The 25,418-nt window shown below is 36.5% G+C and overlaps 2 protein-coding genes across 6 annotated transcripts; one reads left to right on the forward strand and one right to left on the reverse strand.

The window, feature by feature from the left end:
- Positions 1–1,011: 1,011 nt before the first annotated feature.
- On the reverse strand, positions 1,012–8,270 carry Pttg1 (PTTG1 regulator of sister chromatid separation, securin). 4 transcript variants are annotated; one of them, XM_046462180.1, is made up of 6 exons: positions 8,172–8,270; positions 7,695–7,796; positions 7,093–7,271; positions 5,653–5,746; positions 1,865–2,023; positions 1,012–1,150 (listed from the first exon to the last, which is right to left on the reverse strand). In XM_046462180.1, the coding sequence occupies exons 2-6, from the start codon at positions 7,783–7,785 to the stop codon at positions 1,071–1,073; spliced, it is 603 nt and encodes a 200-aa protein (XP_046318136.1). In that variant the 5' UTR covers positions 7,786–7,796; positions 8,172–8,270; the 3' UTR covers positions 1,012–1,070. The 4 variants fall into 4 exon arrangements, with proteins under 4 accessions (XP_046318136.1, XP_046318137.1, XP_046318139.1 ...); XM_046462181.2 differs by having other exon boundaries at positions 7,695–7,830; positions 8,172–8,264; XM_046462183.2 differs by lacking the exon at positions 8,172–8,270 and adding an exon at positions 8,075–8,096.
- A 1,291-nt stretch (positions 8,271–9,561) lies between these two features.
- Positions 9,562–24,663, forward strand: Slu7 (SLU7 homolog, splicing factor). Of its 2 annotated transcripts, none has more exons than XM_046462178.2 (16): positions 9,562–9,682; positions 12,354–12,529; positions 12,991–13,144; positions 13,801–13,881; positions 14,144–14,308; positions 15,260–15,328; positions 17,878–17,925; positions 18,330–18,461; positions 18,743–18,840; positions 18,998–19,065; positions 19,300–19,439; positions 20,052–20,213; positions 21,947–22,051; positions 22,318–22,389; positions 22,502–22,618; positions 23,267–24,663. In XM_046462178.2, the coding sequence occupies exons 2-16, from the start codon at positions 12,360–12,362 to the stop codon at positions 23,444–23,446; spliced, it is 1,761 nt and encodes a 586-aa protein (XP_046318134.1). In that variant the 5' UTR covers positions 9,562–9,682; positions 12,354–12,359; the 3' UTR covers positions 23,447–24,663. The 2 variants fall into 2 exon arrangements, with proteins under 2 accessions (XP_046318134.1, XP_046318135.1); XM_046462179.2 differs by having other exon boundaries at positions 9,599–9,682; positions 12,349–12,529.
- Positions 24,664–25,418: the final 755 nt, after the last annotated feature.

Raw genomic sequence — 25,418 nt, forward strand, 5'->3', positions numbered from 1 at the left:
TTAGAGGAAGGACTCTGAAGGAAATAACATTTCAATCCCTCCATTGGCCACATCCCATAAAGACCCGTAATTCCTATCCTCCAGGAGGCAGATTTGAGACTTCGGGTTCCTACCTCATGAAAAACATTTGTAGTTCCATGTGGTGGCACACACTAGTAATCCCAGTGACTCAGGAGGCTGAGGCAGAAGGATCGTAAGTTTGAGACTGACCTGAGCAGCTTAGTGATACCTTGTATGGAAGTAGAAAAATTAAATGGGCTAGGGATATTGCTCAGAAGTAAGCATCCCTGGGTTCAATCCCTAGTACCAAAAAACACAACAAACTCTTTGGCAAAACTGATTCAGTGTTTAGCATACCGTGTAGAAGAGCAGCAAAACAGGGCTCATTCAGTAAAAAAATATCAGCTCTATCATGTTCTAGCTCTTCTCACCTTTGGCAAATCAGTGAGCTAAGCCTCACTATCCTCATCTGAAAAATATCAAACATTAAACAATACTTATCAATACTTAATTTCCAAAGAAGATAAACAGCTGAATACAGTTTCTTACAGGTACAGAGCAGATTTACTATGGGTAACTTATCTGTAGTGATCTTTAAAGAATCAAAGATCCCAAGGAGGCTGAAATGTATAAAGGTTTTCAAAGTCTGATTACTGAATACTGGGTATTAAAGTCATTAGAAACTAAATAGAACCAGCAATAAAGAATGCCTAGCAATAAATACCTAATGAGCTGGAAGTGGCTCTTCTAATTAAGAGATCTAATAATTGTCACTAGTTAATGGCCACAAAAAAAAGCAATAAAGTACACATTGAAGGGTATATTTATCAGGGAAAATAGTGGCAGCTTCTAAAATAACCTGTTAAAACAAACCATAGGGTTTTAAGGTAAGATTTTATAAATCAGACAAATCTTCCTTGTCAGATTATAGACTCTGGTCTGTTAAACACACTTCAGCCTAGTTCTTAGTTCTTGTATTGCTTTAAGTAAATTCCAACACCAATCACAAAATTAGGGCCTGTTAAACAAATGCTTTATTAACACAAACGAACTACAAAGCACTAAGACATTTAAATATCCATGTCATAACAAACGGGTGGCAATTCCACATCCAGGGTTGACAGAATGCTTGAAGGGGACTGCAGCGGATCTACAAAAGAGGAAGTTCTCATTAAATTTCTGTAAACCTTGAGTTGTTGTCCAAATCAACAGACTAGCTGTCACTTTTAGTCATGAACTCATGTTTTTGGTCTAATGAATCCCTACCCACAACCCCACCTCACATACACTTCTTAATATGCAGCTATGGTCCCAGAATTGACCTTTATCAGGGTATGTCTTAGAAGTACCTGAATCTCAACTCTTCTTAGAGTAAGAGCTAGCAGCCTAACAAATGATAAAACAGGACAAGCTATCTCATAGGGACAAACAGGAAGCACAGTGAGGATGGCTTCTGACCACGCAAACAAAGACCTCAAACCTTGGGCAGTAACAAAATAATGTCATTCTACACTAGAGCACAGGGGGTCTCAATCCTCTGTTAGTGTGGATGTCACTGGAGTTCTCTCCATACAAGTTTTGTATACACTTCGACTTACAGCCTAAGAAGCCACACGTTAAATTGAATACTTTTGCAATATCTAAGACTGATTATATTTCAGAATCACTTCACTTGGCCAAGGCATTGGGGACTAAAATACAAAATACCAACTGAGAACTGAGTTTTCAGGTTTCTGCAATTTTCACCTTAAAGCATAGAAATTACCCATAGGCTGCCCTTCTGCATAACTCTTGTACCCACAGTAATGGATGTTGTTATGAAACAGGTCGTTTTCAGCCTTCAAGAGGACACTTTTTCACTTACCAGATGCCCATGGTGGTGATGGCATCTTCACAGGCGAAGGGGGGCCCAGCTGCAACAGCTTTTCAAGTCCTCTCTCCTCGTCAAGGATCATGAGAGGCACTCCACTCAAGGAGAGGTGAGCAATCTGATGCTCCTCAGGCAGGTCAAAACTCTCAAAATCTGTCAGAAGGAAAGCATCTTCTCATCAGGACAGCAGATCTCAGTGGTCAGCAAAATGCTGGAGGTCAGAGAACCTTTCAGAGGATCCACGAGATCAAAACTACCTAGCAAGGTTAATACCTTTTCCACTGTTGACATCTGCATGGTCGGTATTAAAGCAATGGTGGATAGACCTGCTGGTGCCTTAGCACATATCAAGGCAGTGGCAATGAACTACATTAGTAGTCACTACACTCTTCAACATTATTCGGTTGTAATTTAAAAAAAAAAAGTCACTTCACCATAGAGATTAACAAGTATAATCTATTCACTCTCAACTCTTAAAAAGAGATCTTAAGATTCCGTGTGACAGAATGAAAAATGTGTCATGAAATATTTGTCATACACCAAGGTATGATTTCCTCCCCTGCCTAGTAATGGGGATTGAACTCTACCCCTAAGCTACATCCCTAGGCCTTTTCATCTTAAGACATTGTCTCACCACATTGCTCAGGCTGGCCCCAAACTTTTGATCCTCCTTCCTCAGCCTCCCCAGTCGCTGCAATTACAGGTGTGTGCCACCACACCCAGCTGAGGATTATCTCCAATAAAAAAATTTGTGTGATTATTTGAGTTGCAAGATAAACTAGAGGACCTTCTCTGGAAACATTTTCACTTCAAAGAACAAAGGAACAACTATGGTCATTCAAACTTGGGTATCTGTCACACACCTCTCGAAGGAATGAAGGATACCTATCACACTTCAAAGAAAACAGTCTGTGCCAATAACATAATTCAAGAGCATCAAGAAAAAATTAACTGTGGAAAACTTATTTGCAATAGTTTGCAAAATAAGTTTTTCACACTGTCATGCTATCATTAGCTAATACTTTTCTGATGAGAGCAACAGTGATTATTAATGGGTTTTTGATGTTAAATGATGAAACATTTAACATCATTAGCTAAACATTAGATATTTACCTCTCAATGAACCAATATTTCTAAGTGATCAATGCATAATAAATGCAAAGACAGAATATATAGTGCTACACCAAAATAATGTACTATCAGAATACACAATGTTCACTGGTAATGGTCTCAGTTGTAATTAAAAATTAAAATGTAAGACTCTACATTGCAATTATATGTTCAGATACAGCCACTTGTTTCAGAGAGGAACATAAGAAAACCATTGACATTCATCTGATAAGACATACTCCCCCTTCCTAACTCTACATCTGCATGAGGCCTGATGTTCTTAATTTGCCTTAGCTAAAACAGATGCAACAGATTACAGAATATGACAAGAATTCAATTGTCTTATTAAGTCCAATTAAGCAAATTTTCAAAAATATAAACCATACCATTCTTATCACTAGATCTGTTTGGAAACTTGTCTTATGTTAATTTATGAGTTTATTATTTAATAAATTAATATTCTTAGAATGTCTTAGTTTTAATTTCTAATAAGAAATATAAACAGGACACATAAGCAGAAAATTTTGGGGATCTTCAATTTCTAAAACCTTAAAAGGGTCCCGAGACCAAAAAAGAACCACGTATTAGGTAACTTTCTGTGGTATAACCCAAGTGCCTTACTTCTTAAGAATTACCTAAAACAATCAATTTCTCTTGACAGCAAGAGAAGTTTGATTGAAATAGTGTTTTGAGTTTTCCTTTTCAAAGAGTGTTCTCCCAAAAGATCAGAAAGTGGTTGTTCTCATCTTTGTACTTAGCTGTGAAAGGGCTCTAAAAACCTAGGTCCTTGGGAATTTGTCTGCTCTTTTTCAAGGCTGATAAAACCCAGAAGTCAAAAAGATATTGAGTGATATGACCACAATTTAAAACTACAGAATTATAAAGAAAACCATAAATAGACAAAAGACTCCAGAGGAAAGCCAGGTACAGTAGCGCACACCTGTAATTCCAGCGGCCCGGGAGGCTGAGGCAGGAGGATTGAGTTCAAAGCCAGCCTCAGCAAAAGTGAGGCACTAAGCAAATCAGTGAGACCCTGTCTCTAAATAAAATACTAGATAGGGGGCTGGGGTTATAGCCCAGTGGTAGAGCATTTGCCTAACATGTGTGAGACACTAGGTTTGATCCTCAGCACATTAATAAAAGCTTTAAAAGACATTTAAAAAAATAGGGCTGGGGATGTGGCTGAGTGTCCAATTCAATTCCAGGTAGCCCTCCTCCCTTCCCCCCCCCCCAAAAAAAGACTCCAGAGGAAATAGGTCTGCAGTATTACAGGGTTAATTTTATCCCCAAAGAGCTCTTTTTAAAATAAGTAAATCAGTAAGAAAGTCACATAACCAAAGGATAATGAATGCAAACAGAAAATTTCAAAAACTGTCTACTAATCAAATATGCAGGACTACTTGGCAATATCTTTCCTCAAATACAGCTTGTTGTGGTCCTCCTTCCTGGTCTATACATATAAAATCTACCTCATTTTCCTTAATGGCTAAATGGCAATCATTAGCATGGATATACTACATTTTATCAAAACTTAATCCCCCCTGCCCAACTCAGCAAACACTCTAAGTTAACCCTCCAGATGAGCAAAAATCACAACATAATTCCAAGAATACTAACTGCACAATTGTCTCTCATATATAAAAAGCCGTAACAATCTGAATGTAAAGTATTACTAAAAGCCATTTGGTTAAAGGGGCAAAAAATCTGGATCAGAAATCTCTATGGCCCTCACCAGGTGCAATAGGGAACACCTGAAATACCAAAGACTTGTGTGGTCTGAGGCAGAAGAATAACAAGGCCAGCCTCAGCAAATAGACCCTGTCTCAAAGTAAAAATGATTTTAAAAAGGACTGGAGAGGTAGCTCAGTGGTAAAGCACCCATAGGCTCAATGCCCAGTTCAAAAAAAAAAAAAAAAATTCTATAAGACTCTGCCAGACCTGCCCCCATGCTTCACTTACAGTTCATTCCCCAGAACACATCACTCCTTTTCCCTACCTTGGCTCTTTGCACACTTGATCTACAATACCTTCATGTTCACTCAGTGAGATGATCTAGTCAACGATTGCCTTTCCCGCTGAACTATGGGCTCCCTCATGGCAGGGCCCCATGTACCATGCTAACCACTGCATCCAAACCCTAATAGTGCTTGACACACAGAAGCCTCTCCTCAACTGCTGGAGTAAATGAAAGCCTGAAAAGCTGGTCCTATGATGGAAGATATTTCAGATATATACAGCTGATTGAAGGAATTTTTTTTAAATGTTTTCACTAGCTGAGGAGTTTTTCTTTCTTTTTTTTTTTTTAAACCAAGAAATAACTAACCAACCAAGGTACTGTCAGGCATTGCTTAATTTGACACAAGGGCTCTTTGCACACCCTGAAAAGGCTTTCTAGACAGACTGTCCACACTGGCACTTGCTCAATATCAGGCACACCTCCCTTTTGAGAACAGGAACAACATCCTATACCTTTGCTCCCATTCCCTTCCTGACAAAGGTGATACCTCGCAAATGATTCCACCTAAACAAGTATATTTATTCTAAGCAACCCAGGTTTGGTCAGTCTCATTACAGTCTAGGGTTATATACTGTACTTACAAGTTACAGCTGAGTTGAATTTACAAGAGAAACCAGAGATCAAAAGCAATTTTTGCCATACCAAAAGATACTACCTAAAGGATTGAAGGGAAAGAAGTTTTCTATTTCTGGATAGGTCTCATCAGAGGCAGGAACCGAGCTTTTTGCTTTAGCAGTCTTCTCAGTCATCTAAAATAACCCAAGAAAATGTGTTAGCAAGAATGGAAGTCTTGTCAAACAAGCAGCACAATAGATGGAAAGACCTCTTCAAACATATTACTTCACCACACTTTCAAATTTGCCAATTTCATACTGTCATCTAGGAAGCTATAATCCTTAGTTTTCATGATTATACCCCCAAACAATCTAAATATATATAATTCAAACAGTTCTAGTAACCTGGCTCAAAAGTTGAAGACTTAAGTATTAGCACCTGTTAACACAATTTAGAGCTAATCAACTCAATTATCCAAACCTAACCGAGGAAAAAAATGGTTATTAGTGCTGAGATTAGTAGTTAATCCTCAAAGTCATTTTTGATTTCTAGAAGTGTGATGTTTTTTTCCCACCACTGTTACCTTAATTATTTGCTGAATTAATATTAACAAGTGTGTCTTCCTCAAATACAGTTAAGAGGTAGCAAGTGATAGTCTAGGACTTTTGAAAAATAGGTAGACTTTGACTTAGTAGAACAAATGGAAGCTTCAGTATTCTTGATTTACCTTACTTCATATGTGCATACCTAGAGGAAATCTCACAGGTTTCCCACATTTCAGTTCTGGGTAACAGTCTCATTCTTCCCATATCACTGCAATATCTGCATTTAACATTTTCTCTTTATCTTTTTTTTTTTAAGAGACACCCCTGTCCTAAACTGCACTACATGTATGTCATGGGTTTGATGTAACCGTCTTCTAATACACATTAAATAAGTATTCAAGGTGTTAATCCATATGCTAAACTCATCTTTCACAACAAAGTCCTCTCAGTCTGGGACACAGTGTCCTGTACCTTGTAACCACATAAAAAGATCAGTATGCTAGCAAATAGTCCCCTAACAAGCTGGTACTTTCTCTGGGAGGTGGGGAAAAGGTTGGTAGCACCTGAATAAGATCACCAGGCATTCTCTCAGTATTTTAATTAGATAATACAAACCAATCTGCTGCCAGATACCAGTTTAGGTCAGGTGAGGTGAAATTACACATTAGCTACTTCTAGTTCAAGACACAGAGAAGTGGGCTGGGGATGTAGCTCAGTGGTAAAGTGCTTGCCTCACATGTGTGAGGCACTGGGTTCGATCCTCAGCACCACATAAAAATAAATAAAGATACTGTGTGTTCACCTACAACTAAAAAATATATTTAAAAAAAAAAAAAACAGATACAGAGAAGTAAAATGTGATTCTACTCTGCTCATGTTTGCTTATCTGCATTTCCTTTCTATTTAGGAGGAAAACAGCCAGGTAGGATGCAACAGTCATTTTCAGAGCTAAAAGTGCTGAAGTTTAAAACAATACCTTCATAGCCAATACTTACCTTTTTGGCAGGGAAGGTTGGTTGTTTTTGTTTGAGGGGTGCATTGGTCTTTACTGTCTTTTCTGTAGCTCTGTTGACAGTTCCCAAAGCCTTTCTGACAGTTTTAGGGGCTGGTGGAGCATGAAACGTTTTGCCAACAAGTGGTGTTGAAACCTGAGACCTCCCATCTAAGGCTTTAACTAGCAAACAAAAAGTATCACCATAAGATTAGACCAGTGAATTCCTTTGTAACTCCAATGCTCTCTATATAAACTTGCCCTAATTCTCACCCCCAACACTGACCCTCATTTTTGGTAGTAACTAAGAGCATATCACAAGTACTGAAAGTATTGAGGTTCAACACTCTTTAAGTCATCTCATTAACATACTGAGAACAAGGGCTGGAGTGTGATTCTGGTAGTGAGTTTACCTAGTATATAGAGGCCCTGGGTTGTATCCCTAACACACACACACACACACACACACACACAAAAAAAAAAAAAAACTACTGAGTATTAAAATAACAAACCTGACTAGTTGCCTACGAACTACACTAAATGCTCAATTGGCTCCAGGCCACATCCATGATACTTTAGCGTCTAACTTCAGCCTTATATACTTACCAGGCCCAGGCCCCCGCTTCAGCACCTCCTTAGGAGCCACACGAGTACAAGGTTCTCCATTTTCCTTATCAACAAAAATCAAAGTAGCCATTCTGGATTGCTCTAGGGATGAGACGTATGTATGAGAAACCGGGGACTGGGGAAGGAGAGAAAAGCAAAGGTATAGCACAGATCAAACTTTCTGCCCAGGGGACGGGACGTCCCGACAAAAACAAGAGCTAAGCAGAGGAAGAAGCCCGTCCTTGGGCCACCAAGAACTTAAGACCGAGTCAGAGGCTCTGAGGTCTAAACAGGCTATTTGGGACAGGCTCTCATTAGAAGAGAATCTCGTGCGCCCAGAACTCAGCCCAAAGTCCCTACTGCACCGGCATCAGAGTCACCGGAGTTATGGGCACACGGCCCCAGCTCCCAGCCCGACACCACTACGCCCTCACACCGCTGAACCCGGGTCCTTCACGCCGTTCCCAACAAACTCACCCAAAACGGCGCGGCCAGAGACGCCGCACGCCCCCGGTTTAAAACACAACTCGCGATTCAATTGGCTCCTCCGCGAGGAGGCGGGGCCTGGGGCGGAGTCTGTAAAAAAGAACCAACGAGAGGAAATCACACTGCCAGGACCCGCCCAAAAGCTCTTTCTCCGGAAGTCTGTGATTCCTTTCCTACCAAGAAAAAAAGAAAACAAAAACAAAAAAACCCTGGGAGGCTTTTTGCTCTCCATAACGTTGAGCTGTGTGGACTAACGCACTGACCCAATGTCACTGTTTTATTGTTTTGAGGTCTTTTTTATTCAGTTGACACTGTAGAAAGGATTGAAAATAAAACATATATTTCCATTTCTACTTATTTTCAAATACTGTAAAAATTTGATAGGCTTGGAAAAAAAGAATGGAGATCATCTGAAAGCCTAGCCCCACTAAAATAAGCAGTCTTCCTTTATATGCAGGCTTCTAAAATAAAATTTAATGTTTACATTCCTTAATACAAATTATTTTTTCTAAAGTGGGTTGGGTGGGAGGGGATTCTATCGAGGCAGAGACTTTAACTATCACATTTGAAAACGCACACACGCATGGGATCAGGGGATAAACTTTCAGAATAGGCAGCACACTCAAATCACAGGAAATTCTGTAACCAAAATTATTGCTTATTTCCCAGTTTTTTATTTTATATGTATACTTTCGATTTGGGGGTGCATCTCGGTGGTACAGAGAGGACTTACCTACCAGGCTTTATGCCCTGGGTTTGATCCCCAACACCCCCCCAAAAAAAATTTAAAGACAAAAACCTCACATGTATACTTCCCAAGAAGGATAGGAATATTATAAATGCTATTGTTTTCTAAAGCAAAAACAAAATATTTTATAGTATTTTTTGTTTTCTCATAATAAAATGCAAGTTCACTTCAGGGCGATGTGACATAATTACCAAAACATGCCATCTCGTAGCTCCTGATATTTTTCTAGCGGCTTCTTCCAACTGAGAATTATTTAAATGATTAGGGTCTTTCTCATTCTGTATGGTGCAAACTCGAGGAAAGACACTTTGTGTTCACACACATCCCTAGCGTGCTACATTGGCTGGCTACTAATTACTAGTAATTTAATTGCTTCATTTAGTTCATACGTCACAAACTTCCCTATTCATGAAATAGCCCTCTAGCGAGTTTTAAGCTGTTGCTTGTTTTAGGTACTAAATTTCGGGAGGTTTTTGCATCCTACAATACTGAGATTCTAACAGGAACAAGGATTTCCAGAAAGAGTGAAAAGCTGCACAGCCAGAAGTTATCTAACTGCCCAGGATAACCAGATTAAAAAGGCACAGCTCAAGTCTCGCGAGACCCGTGTCAAGTACTTGTCAGTGCGCATGTGTCGGTTGTCCGGAAATTACCGCAGTGACTGCCGGGAGGAGGCAGGAAGCCCGGAAGTAAACATTACCGGACTAGTTTCGTTTCTATCGGATGGTTGTGGGGTAGGCTGCGGCCAGACCGGGTAAGGAAATATTCAGAAGCTTTGAGGGAGGTGAGGTAGGAGTGGGAAAGAGCTAGGAAACCTCAGAAAATGGGTGGGTGGGGCTCCTGATCATTAGATGTATTTTCACGGGGGTGATGGGGGAGCCAGGACGGGGAACCCACTGTTAGGCTGGGACGCAGGCCTGCCATCAGTGTCCAGCCACACCAAGCAGAGAGTCGGGGTAACGGCGAGTGCCTCTTTGTTTCGGGTATCTTGAGCGGTCCTTTCCCCAAGTTGACTGTTTACTCCAGAAGAATTTCTTTGAGCTTCAATTTTCTCATTAGGTAGGGAGGATCTTACTTTCTTGTGCTATTATGAGGCTTAATGCGATGGTCTATGTAAAGTTCTAAGCACTCTTACACTGTAGGAGTAAGACTACTCTGTCAGTCGGAGCTCTTGTTTTTAACTGGAGAAAGTGGGCCCCTCCCCAGAGAGGGCATCTGATAAATACAACTTTATTCATTCAGTTATACTTTTCAACGTTGCAGGCCGAGAAGCCCCTGTCCTGTGGAGTATAACACGATGGTTAGAACTGACATTGGAATCAGACAGGCCTAGGTTTGAGATCTTTGTCTCTTCCTAGCATGTGTCCTTGTCGGAGAGTCTTAGTCTTTCAGAATTTGTTTCTTCACTATAAAGTGGGGTTGAAAAGATTAGTTGAGATCATGCCTCGTAAGCTCAAGCAATGGTAGTTGTTAAAGTGAAGATAATCAAATCTACCACTGTTTTTCATCTCAGTGTATACTTAGAATGTCATCAATTTATATATTACACAAGCATCTGTGGAGGTTTTCTTTGGACTAGATACAGGAGAGGATCACACCTTTCAGCAGCATCACAGACTCCTAGCCACAGAGCACTTCTTATTAAGAAAGAGCATGTGTAAAAGCGCAGTGTTTTCTCCTCTTAAGTTGTTCTTGTCAGGTATTTTGGTAACTGGGATGAAAAGCTAACACCGGCTGGAAGGTAGACAGGTACTGAACCATATGTGCTAAAAAGATGTTGATTTTTAGAATAGATGATAAGAACCTTTTAAGCTGTGTTGTTCAGTATGACAGTTACTGGCTACTTGGGGCTACATTGAGACTGGAAATATGACTAGTCCAAATACAAGAAAAGTCCATATAAGCTTTTTTTAATGTTGATTGGCATTTGAAATTATAATGATTGGATACATTGAGTTAAATAAAATCATATAAAAGTAATTTTACTCTCTAATTTTTCATACAGTTAGTGGAAAACAAAATTATGTGTGAGGTTGTTATTAAATTTCTTTTGGATAATGATGCATTAGAGGGTTACATTTGGATAAGAGGACATGATATTATCAAATTTTTGTTCTGAAAAATTAAACTGTCTCCAGCACGGGGAATTAATTGGAGGGAATCAGCAGACCAACAAGTCAAAAAAGTAATAATATATAATAAGGTGGTAGCATTGAGAATGGAGAGAAGTAGATGCATTTCAGTGATGTTCAGAAAATGAAAGTAATCTTAGTAATGAAATAGATATGTAGATAAGCTGGAACACTTATATAAAGAAATAGTTGGTGGCATCATGACAACCACAAGAATGGGAAGTTAGACTCTATGGATGTATAATATGTTAGTATACATTTTACTGTCATGTATGTCTTAAAAGAACAAATAAAAATTTTCTTAAAAATTAAGTAAAGAAATGAATTATTGTCTTTCACTGAAATAGTACACAGTGAGAGGAGACTGTATTTCAGAGGGAAGATCGGGAGTTTGAATTAAGGTATATTGAGTTTAGGTGCCTCTGAGAACGCTAATTAATAGAGGTCAGATAAACAATTCAGATACATATATTTTAAGCTCAGATAAACTCTGGAATAGAGAAGTAAATTGAAACTCCAACAGTGATATATTGTAGCCTTTGAAACTTTGGAAACTGAAGGAGGCTGTTACTGAGACTTGAGGAAACTAACATTAAATAACTGGGCAGTAAAGAATGAGCCTTTAAGGGAACAAAGGAAGCAATGAGAGAAGTACAGGGGGAAAAAAAAAACATAGAATGTAGTGTAGAAGCCAAGGAATAAGAGTATATAAAAAAGGAAAGTAACAGAACTGAAAAATTCTTTACTATAAAGTGGGGTTGAAAAGATTAGTTGAGATCATGCCTGGTAAGCTCAAGAAATTGATTTAGTACAATTGAACATCAATAACTAGTGGTAACTCTTTCATTGGAATGGTTGGGGACAGAGGCTAAGTGAGAGTGAGAAGGGAAGCAGAAGGTGAGGAAATAGAGACATGAAGAGGCATTTTTTTCTTGAAAGAGGGATGGAACCCTGTATACTTTAGGAGTTACTATGGTTACCAAGTTTGGGACACATGCTGGAAAGGGCAATTCAGGAATGTACACAAGAGAAAAGAGTCCCATGAAATTTTAATATATGTCTCCCTCCATTTGTAAATTAGAGTTGGGGAAGAAACAGTGCTAAGAGTATGTAGAGACTTTTGAGGCAAAGAAAGTGACCTTTCACAGACACTATGAAAGAATAGAAATATGAAATATATATAACCAGTGGTATGTGTTGTTAACGATGTGTTTTTACTGGTTTCAGTCATGAGTTTATGAAGGCCTACTTCCTTCTGTAAAGTACTCTCCTTTCTTCCTTTGGGGAGGCCAGGTCATCATGTCGGCCGCAGCTGTGGACACGGTTAATGCTGCACCCTTATCAGGGTCCAAAGAAATGAATTTGGAGGAACCAAAGAAGATGACTCGAGAGGACTGGAGAAAGAAGAAGGAGCTAGAAGAACAGCGAAAACTGGGTAATGCTCCAGCAGAAGTTGATGAAGAGGGAAAGTGAGTAATTTTTTTCATGATCTATTCATTGAAAATTCAAATTTTTATCTTTTGTTTTGACAGGAAACCATTTATAGCATTTATAACAGAATTAAGCATTAAGCATCTCTAAATAATAATACTTATGATTATTTTAATCAGTTTACTAGACATTATCTTTTAACTTCTTTCTCTGATAGAACATTTAAGTCACATTTCTACCTTCCTCCCTTTCTTCTCCTCTTCAGCTATATCACTATCCTTAGTATCTTGATTGGAAATTTTTTCAATGTAACATAAATTACTTTCTTCTTCTTTTTTTTTTCTTTTTTGTTCTCTGTGCTTCACTATAGAGACAGCACCACATTCTCTTCCCCCTTCCACTGCAATATTTCTATTCATAGATTCTGTGTAAGTTACCTTTGTAATTGTAATGCTATTTTCAAACTTTATTCTTAAATTTTTTAAAACTTTTATTACAGAGACATCAACCCTCATATTCCTCAGTATATTTCTTCAGTGCCATGGTATATTGATCCATCAAAAAGACCTACTTTAAAGCATCAGAGACCACAACCAGAGAAACAAAAGCAATTCAGCTCATCTGGGGAATGGTACAAGAGGGGAGTAAAAGAGGTATGTAGGCAACCTGTGTGTGTCCTCATAGATATGGAGATTTTATTTTAAGAACTTAATATAAACTGGGAGGCTGAGGCAGGAGGATCGCAAGTTCAAAGCCAGCCTCAGCAAAAGTGGGATGCTAAGCAACTCAGTGAGACCCTGTCTCTAAATAAAATACAAACTAAGGCTGGGGATGTGGCTCAGTGGTCAAGTACTCCTGAGTTCAATCCCCAGTACAAAATAAAAAAATAAAAAAAAAAGAACTTCATATAAGAACCTTTAATGTAATACTAAATAAAGTAGAAAGATTATGTAACCCTTTATCTGGTATGAAATTCACAATGTGTACTACTTTAGCTGCTGTATTTTCTTATTGCTGAAATCCTTAGACTTTTTCATTTATAAATGTGTGAAGACTTAACAGATTTTTCTTCTTAACATATTATTTCAGGCTGGGGTCATAGCTCAGTGATGGAGCACTTGCCTAGCATGTGTGAGGCACTGGCTTGATTCTTAGCACCACATATAAATAAATAAAATAAAGGTCCATCAATAACTAAAAAAGTTTTTAAGAAATTATGTCTCTTGACAAGATGTCATGATAACCAAGTTATTTTTAAACTTATGCATATAAATAAAACACATGCTTTGTTTTCTTTACATTCGTATAGAATTCCATAACTACTAAGTACCGCAAAGGAGCGTGTGAAAATTGTGGGGCCATGACACACAAAAAGAAAGACTGCTTTGAGGTAAGTTCATCTTTAAGAATTTTGGAAAACTGATGTCAGAGTCTTTTTTAGCTTGTTAGAGAACTTATATTCTAAGTTTTCCTATATTTTGGTGCAGGTTAAAATTATTTTGAGCAAAATTAGTCCAGCACCATCAAGATTTTCTGTTAGAAAACTATTCAATTAGAATAGACTATTCATATCTACTCTGTAAAGGTTATATGAACTTTTCCTCTGGGCTACAAATATTTACAAAAAAATAAATAAATCTTCTACTTTCCAGAGACCTAGGCGAGTTGGAGCCAAATTTACAGGTACTAATATAGCTCCAGATGAACATGTCCAGCCTCAACTGATGTTTGACTATGATGGAAAAAGAGATCGGTGGAATGGCTATAATCCAGAAGAACACATGAAAATTGTGGAAGAATATGCCAAAGTTGATCTGGTGAGCAACATTTCCTGCTTGTCTACTGTCCTTAAATAATGTACATTTTGTCATGTCTCTGACTTAAAAACTCTATTTTTCAAATGTTAAAGCGCTATAAAAAATGGTGCCTTATTGAATAGTGAAAATAAATGGATGGTAGCTGTATTTGGCAGCAGTTTCTTCTTATTTGATTCTTTTATTGTTCTTCACTCACAACTTGTATAGCAAAAGATACTGGAAACATAAGAACAATATGACATCCAAAGTTTTTGGTTTTTTCAGGTTTAAGCATTCTGAACTCTGGGCCCCTAGGCTGTAGCCCCATACGCCTATTATATTATAATTCTATCACATAACATGTGATGGTTGTAGAATAGACAAATTTTATTTTATTCTTTTATAACTTTTAATTCAAACTTGTTTTTTTTATTGTGATTTTTTACCTACTTACCCCCATTCCTTCAAACGATAGGCAACACTGCCTTTTTTTTAATTAAATGTAATTAATTTTTTTAAATTAAAGGTTATTTAAGTATCATATGAGATTTCACATAAAAATATGGACTTTTTTTTTTTTTGTATTGGAGATTGAACCTGGAGGTGCTTTACCATGGAGCTACATCTCCAGTCCTTTTTATATTTTATGTTGAGACAGGATCTAAATCACTGAGACAACCTTTGATCTTGAGATCCTCCTGCCTCAGTCTCCTGAATCTCTGGTATTACTAGTGTGCTCCACCACAACCGGCTTATCTTTTTATGAACACCTGAAACATGATAATTCGGGAACTGTCTGACAAGAGTCATTCAGTTGTGTGGAGTTGCCTACAATATGCCCGTTTTGGTCAGAACTTTCAGTTTACCACTAGTGCCATCTGCTCAGCTGACTCCTGGTTCAAATAGGAGTTTGTAATTTGTCCCCTTTAGAGAGTCAGGCCTAGTTTAAAATGTTTCTTTCTTTTTCTTAAGGCCAAACGAACTTTGAAAGCCCAGAAACTGCAAGAAGAATTAGCCTCAGGAAAACTAGTGGAACAAGCTGTAAGTAAAAAAATTTTTAAAAAATATTCAAACTCAAAACAATGAAATGGAATTTGACTTAAGAATTGTATATATCTCTTGTTTAAAAAGACATTTGGGAGAGAGAAATACAGTATAGTTTAAGCATCACTAATCCAAAAATCCAGAATCTAAAATCTAAAACTTTGAACTCCAGTATCATGCCATAAGTGGGAAATGCCACAAATAATAAACATTTAGAGTTGTTGACTAAGTTTCTAAAAGGGACTCTTAGCATGTATGAGTTGCAAAGCAAACACAACTCAGGAAGTAATTACTAGGTAGACAATTATTAAGGCAAAATAACTTATCAGATAGGCATTTAAAATCTACCTCTGTCCCTGGCTAGCAACCTGCTCTTAGAAAAAGTAATTGACTTCTCTGAACCTCAGTAGAATACTAAAATAGAGATAATGATAACACATACACCCCACCTGCCTGCCCCATACTTAACCTACATAAAACAAAAAACACTTTGTAATTGTTGACTATTATGAGTATTATAATTGTTGTATTGTTATGATTATTATTCATTATTACCAACTCTGGGGAAAGGAAAAAGGTCTGTTTCGCTTGTTATGGAAACATATTCTCTGTAATTGTAAGCATATAATTCAGTAAAGGTACTGAAAAGTATGAAGGGGTCTGATAATTTTTTTCCACATTTGGGTGTCTGCATATTAAGATGAACTGCATATAGTAGTGTAAATGTCTTATTTAAATAACTAGTGGGAACTCCAAAAAAATTATCTTTTAAAAACATTCACATATCTGGTTTTGAAAATATAACATATTAAGTGAGAAAAATTAGAAGATTATAAAGAAGAAAGTAAATAACCCCTGTGTTAATAACTTTTGGGGTTTGGATTTTTGCAGTACTGGGGCTCAAACTCAGAGCTTTGCCCACTCCAAGCATGCTGTGCTCTACCACATATGACACCATTTATTTTTACATAAATTCATATGATTCAAAAATAAAAACAATTTAAGAAGATATGCAGTGAAAAAATTGCCACCCTGCACCCATCCTATCTCTAAACCCTCCCCGAGAACTTTTTTTTTTTTTTTTGGTTTCTCAGAGTTTCTTGTATAAATATAAATAGAAAATTTTTTTCAAATATATAATTTATTTTCCTCTTCTTTTTTCCATGAGAAAACTAACAAATTATTTGTTTTTCTTCACCTTACATAGACTCTCTTAGTAGTTGTTCAATGTTCCATTGAGCATGGTAAATTTATATTACCAATCATCTATTGTTAATTTACTTTTTCCTAATTTCTTAATAATTATACTCCACACAAAAATCACATTCTTTTTTTTTTTTTAATCACATGCTTATACACAACATCTTTACACAATTTAACACATCATTTCCTTAGGATAAATTCCTAGAATTGTAATTATCAGTGCAGTGAATGCTTGCATTTTAAAATTTTAATGACATATCACTCATCTTCCATTCAGAAAGGCTATGCAGATTTATTCTCCCATCAGTATGGGTGTGTACATGCATATTCATGCACATGTGTGCACATCTGTTTCCACATTCCCTCACTAATGCTATCTTCTTTTTTAATCTTTAAAGCCTCATTAGAGAAACATGATGATATACTGACCATGCTATAGGCATTTTGTAGAGTTAGCACACTAAGCAGTTGCTAATCCTTCCTGACAAGAATTTTGGACTGTCCTTAAATCACAGTATTGTTTCACCTGAGTAGATTGCTTTGCCAAAATTTTATAAAAGTTGGTTTTGGCTCTGAGGATTCTTATTACAAGAGTCTGGTCACATTTTCTTTCTGGGCTTGATAGAAAACAAGTGAGGTTTATGAACATTTTATGTCTGAAGACTAACACATATTGAAATTATACTTATTGGTTTTGTGAGATTTTATGAGCATTTAAAAGTACATTCATCTGTGTTTTACAAATTTCCAGGAAGAATCTATTTCAGGATATTATATCAGTTATCTCTTGGATGCTTTTGTTTATTTCTATGTCACTTTTCCCTGTTATGTATATGTGTTGCTTTTGTTTGCATTTTATTTTTAATAAAAATAATACATGTGAGAACAAAAAGAAAAGAAATTGTACTTATTGGGTAATTTAGTCATCTGATCTACCTTTGTGTGATTATAATCCTATATAGATAAAAATTCTATAGAAATCTGGTTTTGTAGACAAGCTAGTAAAAGTAACTATTCACAATGGCATACTTGTATTCAGGATATCTGAGCTCATTACAAGTAAGAAATGTGAAAATCTGTTCAGTTAGGGGTTTTGTGGCGAATTTTTGGTTTTTAGCAGTACTAGGGATTAAACCCAGGGCCCTGTGAATGCTCTGAAAGCACTGTACCATAGAATGACACTCCTAGCTCCAAACTATTGTAATTATGTTTTTGAAGTGTTAAATAAGGCAAGAGGCCCTCGGTTCAATCCCCAGTACCAAAAAAAGACCTACATAGAGGGTTTAAATAATCAACAGATTGTGGAATAAAATTACAATGATTTTCCTTTTTTCACAATGCAGAATTCTCCAAAACACCAGTGGGGAGAAGAGGAACCAAATTCTCAAACGGTAATAAATCATTGGCCTTTCTAAGTATAGATTAACTTTCTTTGTTTTCAATGACTAGTATTAATATCATAATAACTATTAGTAGTTTGCTTTTTTTTTTTTTTTAAATCAGGGATTGAACTCAGAGGCATTTAACCACTGAGCCACATTCCAAGCCCTTTTTATATATTATTTAGAGACAGAGTCTCTCCAAGTTGCTTAAGGCCTTGCTAAATTGCTAAGGCTAGCTTTGAACTCATGACCCTCCTGCCTCAGCCTCCCTAGCCCCTGGAATTACAGGCTTATGTCACTGCACCCAGCTCACTAATAGCTTCTAAATAACAAAAGAATAAAGATTTGACTAAAAGAAAAGTAAAGAACTAAATGCCACTCTTTTTTAACTGAATTTTCTTGTTCCCTCTCAGGAAAAAGATCACAACAGTGAAGATGAGGATGAAGACAAATATGCAGATGATATTGACATGCCAGGACAGAATTTTGACTCTAAGAGACGAATTACTGTCCGGAATCTCAGGATTCGAGAAGATATTGCAAAAGTAAGTCTTGCCAACCTAATATACGTGTTTGAAAAATACTGTTTTCCCAGCCGAAACTGTATCTGTTCATATTGTTCATACTGTTCATATCTGGGTGTTAATTGGGTATTATAGTCAAAGAATTTTGCCAAGATAGGATATCATTCTGTTTTTTTTTTTTTTCTCTTCACCTATACCCTGGAAGTACACACACACATTTAAATGATCTTGATCAACTCTTCCTACCTGCTGAAATCTTGTTTGATCTAAATAATTCATTATTTAAATACTTTTTCTCCTAGTACTTGAGAAATTTAGATCCAAATTCTGCCTACTATGATCCAAAAACTAGAGCAATGAGAGAGAATCCTTATGCCAACGCCGGAAAGAATCCAGATGAGTAAGTATCAAATTAATTTACAGATTTCAAGATAATGGAAAATTAATTAATTTCTGACACAACTATAGATGGTGCTCATTTTAATTTAGAATCAATTTTATGAATTAACATTCCTTAAAACAATCCCTGAAATGGGTTTTTTTGTTTGTATTTACAGAGTGAGTTATGCAGGAGATAACTTTGTTAGATACACAGGAGATACCATCTCAATGGCTCAGACACAGTGTAAGTGTTTGCTGTATGCCAAGGCATTTTATATGAGCTCCTAAGAAATTGAGGGTGGTGTTTTAAAGCTTGCTTTAAAGAAACATGCAATAAAGGGCTGGGGATATTACTCACTGGTAGAGTGCTTACCTAGCATGTGCAAGGCCCTGGGTTCATTCCCCAGCATCAGAAAAGAAAATAAATATGCAATAAATGTAGCTGGCAACTCATTTATGGTGCTTTGAATTATTCTAGTGTTTGCTTGGGAAGCCTATGACAAAGGATCTGAAGTGCATCTACAGGCAGATCCTACAAAACTAGAGCTGTTGTATAAGTCCTTCAAAGTCAAAAAGGAAGACTTCAAAGAACAGCAAAAAGAAAGCATCCTAGAAAAGGTAATTTTGACCAAAATGCTAAAGAGCTTAAGCATCCTTAAAGAGATGTTACTAATTAATAAGTATTCATTTTTATATTTGGAATATGATACAAAAAGAGCATTCAAGAAGTTCCTTTCAATCCACGAAAAATAGAGTCCTTTCCTTACATTCACTTGGAACAGACTGTTTCAGTAAACTTTTGCAGCAAAACATGCCATCCCAAAACTTAGTAGCTTAAAATAAACTTGCTCCAGTGCACAAGAGCCTTTGCTTCACATTTGCCAACTTCCCATCACCAAGAGTAACATGGCCAAGCCGAAATTTAAGGAATAGAGAAACAGATTCCATCTCTTGATGGAAGGACCAGCAAAGTCATGAGGCCAGGAGCATGCATACACCAATAAGAGGGACTTATGGCATCTTGTGATCTACCAGAGTTAACAGATGAGTAAGAACCGAAATGCCTTTTATTTGCTTGTGAAAACTTGGAGGCTTTTTTTTTCACTGTTCTCTATAACAAACCTAGGAAAGGATGCTCATTTAATCTTTCTGGTTGAAAAATAAACCCTTCCAGAGTATTGAATGCAAACTTTGTGTACATGTATTTAATAATGTCCAATGTTCTTTTAGTATGGTGGCCAAGAACACTTGGATGCTCCTCCAGCTGAATTGCTTTTAGCCCAGACCGAAGACTATGTAGAATACTCAAGACATGGTACAGTCATCAAAGGACAAGAGCGAGCTGTTGCCTGCTCCAAATATGAGGAGGATGTAAAGATCCACAACCATACAGTATGTATTAAACTAAACCATTTACCATAGCAGTTTTGCTATGGATTGCATTTTTCTATTATAACTTTATTTACTATCATCACAATGCTCTTTGTTCTTTAACACTTACAGTGAGTTTTATGAAGTTTTTCCAAAAAATAGGAATAATATGAAAGAATACTACAATATTCACCTATATACCCATCTAGATTCAAAATTTTTTAACATGTTGTCAAATACTTTTGACTAGGTGTATGTATATACTGATCTTTCACACACACACACTGTATATTTGTAAATTTTTGAAACATTTGGAAATTGCAGCTATGACATTTCACACATTATTTTATTAGTTTATTTTCATATTGCATGTTCAAAGAAAATGACAAATACTAAAGATAATATTGACATTTATTTACTACATATGGAGGTTAGTGATCCAATAAAGGCTATTAGTTGTATTCTGTTTTGCCACTTTTATTATGAAAAATTTGAGACATACATAAAATCTGAAAGAATCTTATAAGCATTCCTACAGGCTACAAAAGCTCATCTTCTTTTTTTAAAACACATGTTACAATATGCTAAAGATATTAGTAGACTTCGTTAGAGTCTCTCCTGTTTATTGATTTTATTGATTATTTCCCTTATCATATTTAGTTCTTAAATCACTTCTTAAAAGATATACACAGAAGTGCCTTTTTTTTTTTTTAAAGCGGGGGGGGGGAATTTTTACATTTATTTTTTAGTTTTTGGCGGACACAACATCTTTGTTTGTATATGGTGTTGAGGATCGAACCCGGGCCGCATGCATGCCAGGCAAGCGTGCTACCACTTGAGCCACATCCCCAGCCCCACAGAAGTGCTTTGAATAGCTATTTTAGTCAGAATCTAGTTGAAGTTTGTTTTATTATTTGACTGTTATGTCTTATTCTAGAGTCTTTCTCTGTGTTTTCTTGACAATGATCAGATCAAGTCAACTTACCAGATCTAGTCAATTATCATGTAAACTGACTCATATTCTATATTTTGACTGTTTATTAGTAATATTATATAACTTATTCCTCGATTCTCTGTATATCCTGTAAATAAGAATTCAGATCCAAAAGCTTTTTTTATATATAAGTTAAATGTTTTGACAAGAATATGTAATAGATTATGCAGTATATTTCATACTGCATTGCATAAAACATACATTGTCATTTGCTATACTTTTTTTTTTGGTACTGAGGATTGAATCTAGGGCATGCTAAACACATGCTTTACCACTAACCTACACCCTTCAGACCTGTTTGTTGTACTCTTGAAATAACCAGACTATAATTTTGTCTCTAAGTCAGGGATCAAAAACCTAAATACCTGTAGCAGCTCAGGCCACTGAAGTGAGCTAGGCAAATTGTACAAACTGGACAACAAACTCTAGTAAGCACATTCTCTGTTGGCAATAGTAGCTTATTGCCAAGTGGGAATATAGGACCAGAATTTCCCAGGCCTTAATGTTTAGAGAAATTGTATATTTTAAATTTTTTCATAGACTTTTGAAAATTGAATTAAAGACCATTGTAACTGTAATGCTAGCTTCTCAGCACTTGAGATTGGCCTGCCCTCTGTTAGCCAGAAATCCCCCAAAATTTTTCCCAAATTACCTTTAAAAGGGCTGTCTTATCTTATCAACAGTATATGAAAATCCCTAAAGTAATATCTCCCTCTCTCCTCCCTCCCCCTTCCCCCTTTCTCTCTCTCTCTCTGCACAGCATATCTGGGGATCTTACTGGAAGGATGGCCGATGGGGATACAAATGCTGTCACTCTTTTTTCAAGTATTCCTATTGTACTGGAGAAGCTGGAAAGGATATTGTTGTAAGTAATTTTCTTCTTGTTTTTAAATATTTAAGACAGCCAAAGCTCTTAATTCAAACCCCACATAAAACATGTCTTCTCATGTTTCAGATGTGTGTGTGTGTGTGTGTGTGTGTGTGTGTGTATTGCTGGAGATTGAACCCAGGGCCTTGTTTATACAAGGCAAGCACTCTACCTACCAACGGAGCTATATCCCCAGCCTTTAACTTGTTCTTAAGTGATTGTTAATTATAACATTCAATCACATTACATTTGTTTTCCCACAGAATTCAGAAGAATGTATTATAAATGATGTAAGTGGAGAAGAATCTGTGAAAAAACCTCAAACCCTCATGGAAGTAAGTCTGTAATCATTTGTTCTACATTTTTAAGTCCTGAAAGGAGGACTTTAAACTTGTACTACAGCTTTGTTTTCACCCTAATAGCACTAATTTTAATCTTCCCTTTCAGATGCATCAGGAAAAACTAAAAGAAGAGAAAAAGAAGAAGAAAAAGAAAAAGAAGAAGCACCGAAAGAGCAGCTCAGATAGTGAGGATGAAGAAAAGAAACATGAAAAATTGAAAAAGGTACTCCATTAAGTCCAAGTACAAAGTGACAAATAAGAGTATTCTTTATCTGAGGGACTTAGGAAATGGTCTAGTCCTGTTTGCAAGTTCATTTTAAAAATGAGGAAATGAGCCAAAGTCTGAGTTACATGCCCAGGTCATATTAATGGCGATTCTGTGGCTCTAGGTATTGCCACCTTCTTGGAATATTTGGTAAATATTACTTATTCACCAAAGAAATGTTCTTGGCAAAGTTGTTATTTTAGAGTTATTGGCATATTGCCCAGAATGAATTGCCTTCTGGTTCCATCATGTGTAAGTTTCAGCAAGTCCTGGAGAAAAATTGGACTTACACTCTCTGCCAGAAGCATCAGCTGTGGGCTTGTAGAAAAAAATGAGCCCTGTTCAATTTTTATTATAAATATAATTTCTTCAACATTGATTTAAAATGTCATAGAATGTTTTGTGCTCTATGAAAATGTCATATGAGTCAAATACTGATTAGTTGTAGCTTCACAGTGGAAGAATTGACTCCTAAGCCCTTTTTAGGTAATCTTATGTTTTTTATATAACTCTTCAGATTCAGTGGGGTCTTGGGTACTTTGCCACTTTTGAACAAAAGAGATCTGACATAGCACTGTGATAGTAATTTTTTCCCTCTCACCACAGGCACTGAATGCAGAGGAGGCCCGCCTTCTTCATGTTAAGGAGATCATGCAGGTTGATGAGAGGAAACGGCCTTACAATAGCATATATGAAACTCGGGAACCCACCGAAGAGGAAATGGAGGCCTACAGAATGAAACGGCAGAGGCCAGATGACCCCATGGCCTCTTTCCTTGGACAGTAACTAGTCATAGAAATTCATCCAGGATAGATTCAGCTGACATTGTCTTTTCAACTTCTTGCTCATGATTATAGACTGGAAAAATCCTTGTCTACTCTTCTTTGCTGACTAACTTTAATAAAGCTTTAAGAAGTCTCAAAGTAAATTCATTCTTTTCCACACTGAAGAAGTGAAGATCTCAAACAGAAAGTACGTTAAGTGTGGAGTAAGATTGGAAATAGTCTAACTTTTATATTAGTGATATGGAAAAACCTTTACTCTCTACTTACCAAGAATGTTTTGTACTTAACAGTTAAGTCTCAAACTGTTTCCTCAATTTTTTTGGCCTTCTGTCTAGTATTAGCACACACATTGAAAGTAGATTAGTTACTCTTTCTCAAAACTAGGGCTTCTTTTTTTTTTTAATGACTAGCAATTACAGTTGTAATTTAACACTGTTATTAGTTATTTTGTAATCACTTGTTTTTAACCTTATCAGGTTTTCCTGGTCTGAAATGAAAAAAGTTATTTTTACCTTGGTCTTTGGGTCACTATTTTCTCATTCTTGAGTCAATATAATAGTACTTTTACTACTATTGGAAAAATACTAGAAAAACATAGAAATTCTTTCATTTATCATAGTAAATATGGTTTGTAATATTTTGTTATTTATTATGCCTTTATGTAATGATCATGATATTAAGTTAGATTGTAAGAGAGTGCAGAATATCTGAGAGATACCTAATCTTCATAGCTAGCTAGCAGGTGTCACTTTGTAAAATTTGCAGGGATCAAAACCTGAAGTTGGACGTTTCTTCAGAGAATTGTAATGATAGCTTGTATGGATCTTAGTAACTGAGATCACTATGATCCCCAGGACACTTTATGAAAATAATGCTGATAGAGCAGAATCAGTGAAAACAGACTAAAATCCCCGATATGAATGCATCTACTTAACACCTTTCTAAACTACCAAAAAAGTGTGTAGTGTACTGTGTTAAGTTGAAATCTCTTCTTAGTTCTAGAAGAACAGCTGAGTCAAATTAGCAAATACTGGGAATATACATGGTGTCTAGATTCCAACTAATTGAAATTAAAATAGCAAGGCAGATGTTATTCTTAAGATAGTCAAAATTTTGTTTTGCTATTCTTACGTTATTAGGGTGGTTCAACATCAAGTCTGACACTGGTGTCTGTCTTGTATTTTTTGTTAATAAAGGTATGTAATTAAGAACACTAAACTGAGTGGTTTGTAGTGTTATCTCAAATACTTGGTCGAGAAATGGGTTATACTATTGGCAGGGAGTCTGAGCTAGTTTTATGAGTTCGTATTAAGAAATTCCAGCGTTCTAACATCCCACATTCTTTAACAGCCTCCCCTAACTCTTCCCCTCAAATGAACCAGCCTTGTGGAATGCTTCAAAGACTGACTAAACAAAAATAAACATTTCACTAAGTTTAAAAGAATTTTGGAAGCAAATTGCCTAAAAATATGAAAGAGGGCTATATTGGGTTTATCTTTTTCAATAATGTTTTCTCGTTTGTACACCAGGGTTTTTCTTTAAAATCATTTTAATATGGGTTTATTACTTTTAAATCATGTTGTTAAAAGGAATTTTAAATAAAATAATCTTATCTGTAAAATGGATTGAGGACTTATGAGACATTCATCCACATTCACTGATGGAAAGGTGACCAACATGGGCAGCAAGCACCACTTGTGGAAGCTCCTCCTCCACTGCATCTTAATGGAACTTCAGGTCTGCCCAGTTTGCATGATGCAGGGATGCAAGGAACTGTTCTTTTTCCTCGCTGACACCAAAAAGTGATAAATATTGGAGCATTATCACTTCAAATTCAAAACATTGCAGCTATCTGTAAAAATGTGGAACTATGTGGACAAAGCCAAGTGCCCTCCATTCCTAAGATTCTACAATTCATCCCCAGAACAACACAATTAAAATTCTCCAGCTCCACTCACAGTAACAAAATTGCG

The sequence above is a fragment of the Marmota monax genome, unplaced genomic scaffold (assembly GCF_021218885.2).
Source record: "Marmota monax isolate L192 unplaced genomic scaffold, Marmota_monax_Labrador192_F-V1.1 WCK01_AAM20220418_F8-fsc00236, whole genome shotgun sequence".
NCBI classification, from domain to species: domain Eukaryota; kingdom Metazoa; phylum Chordata; class Mammalia; order Rodentia; family Sciuridae; genus Marmota; species Marmota monax.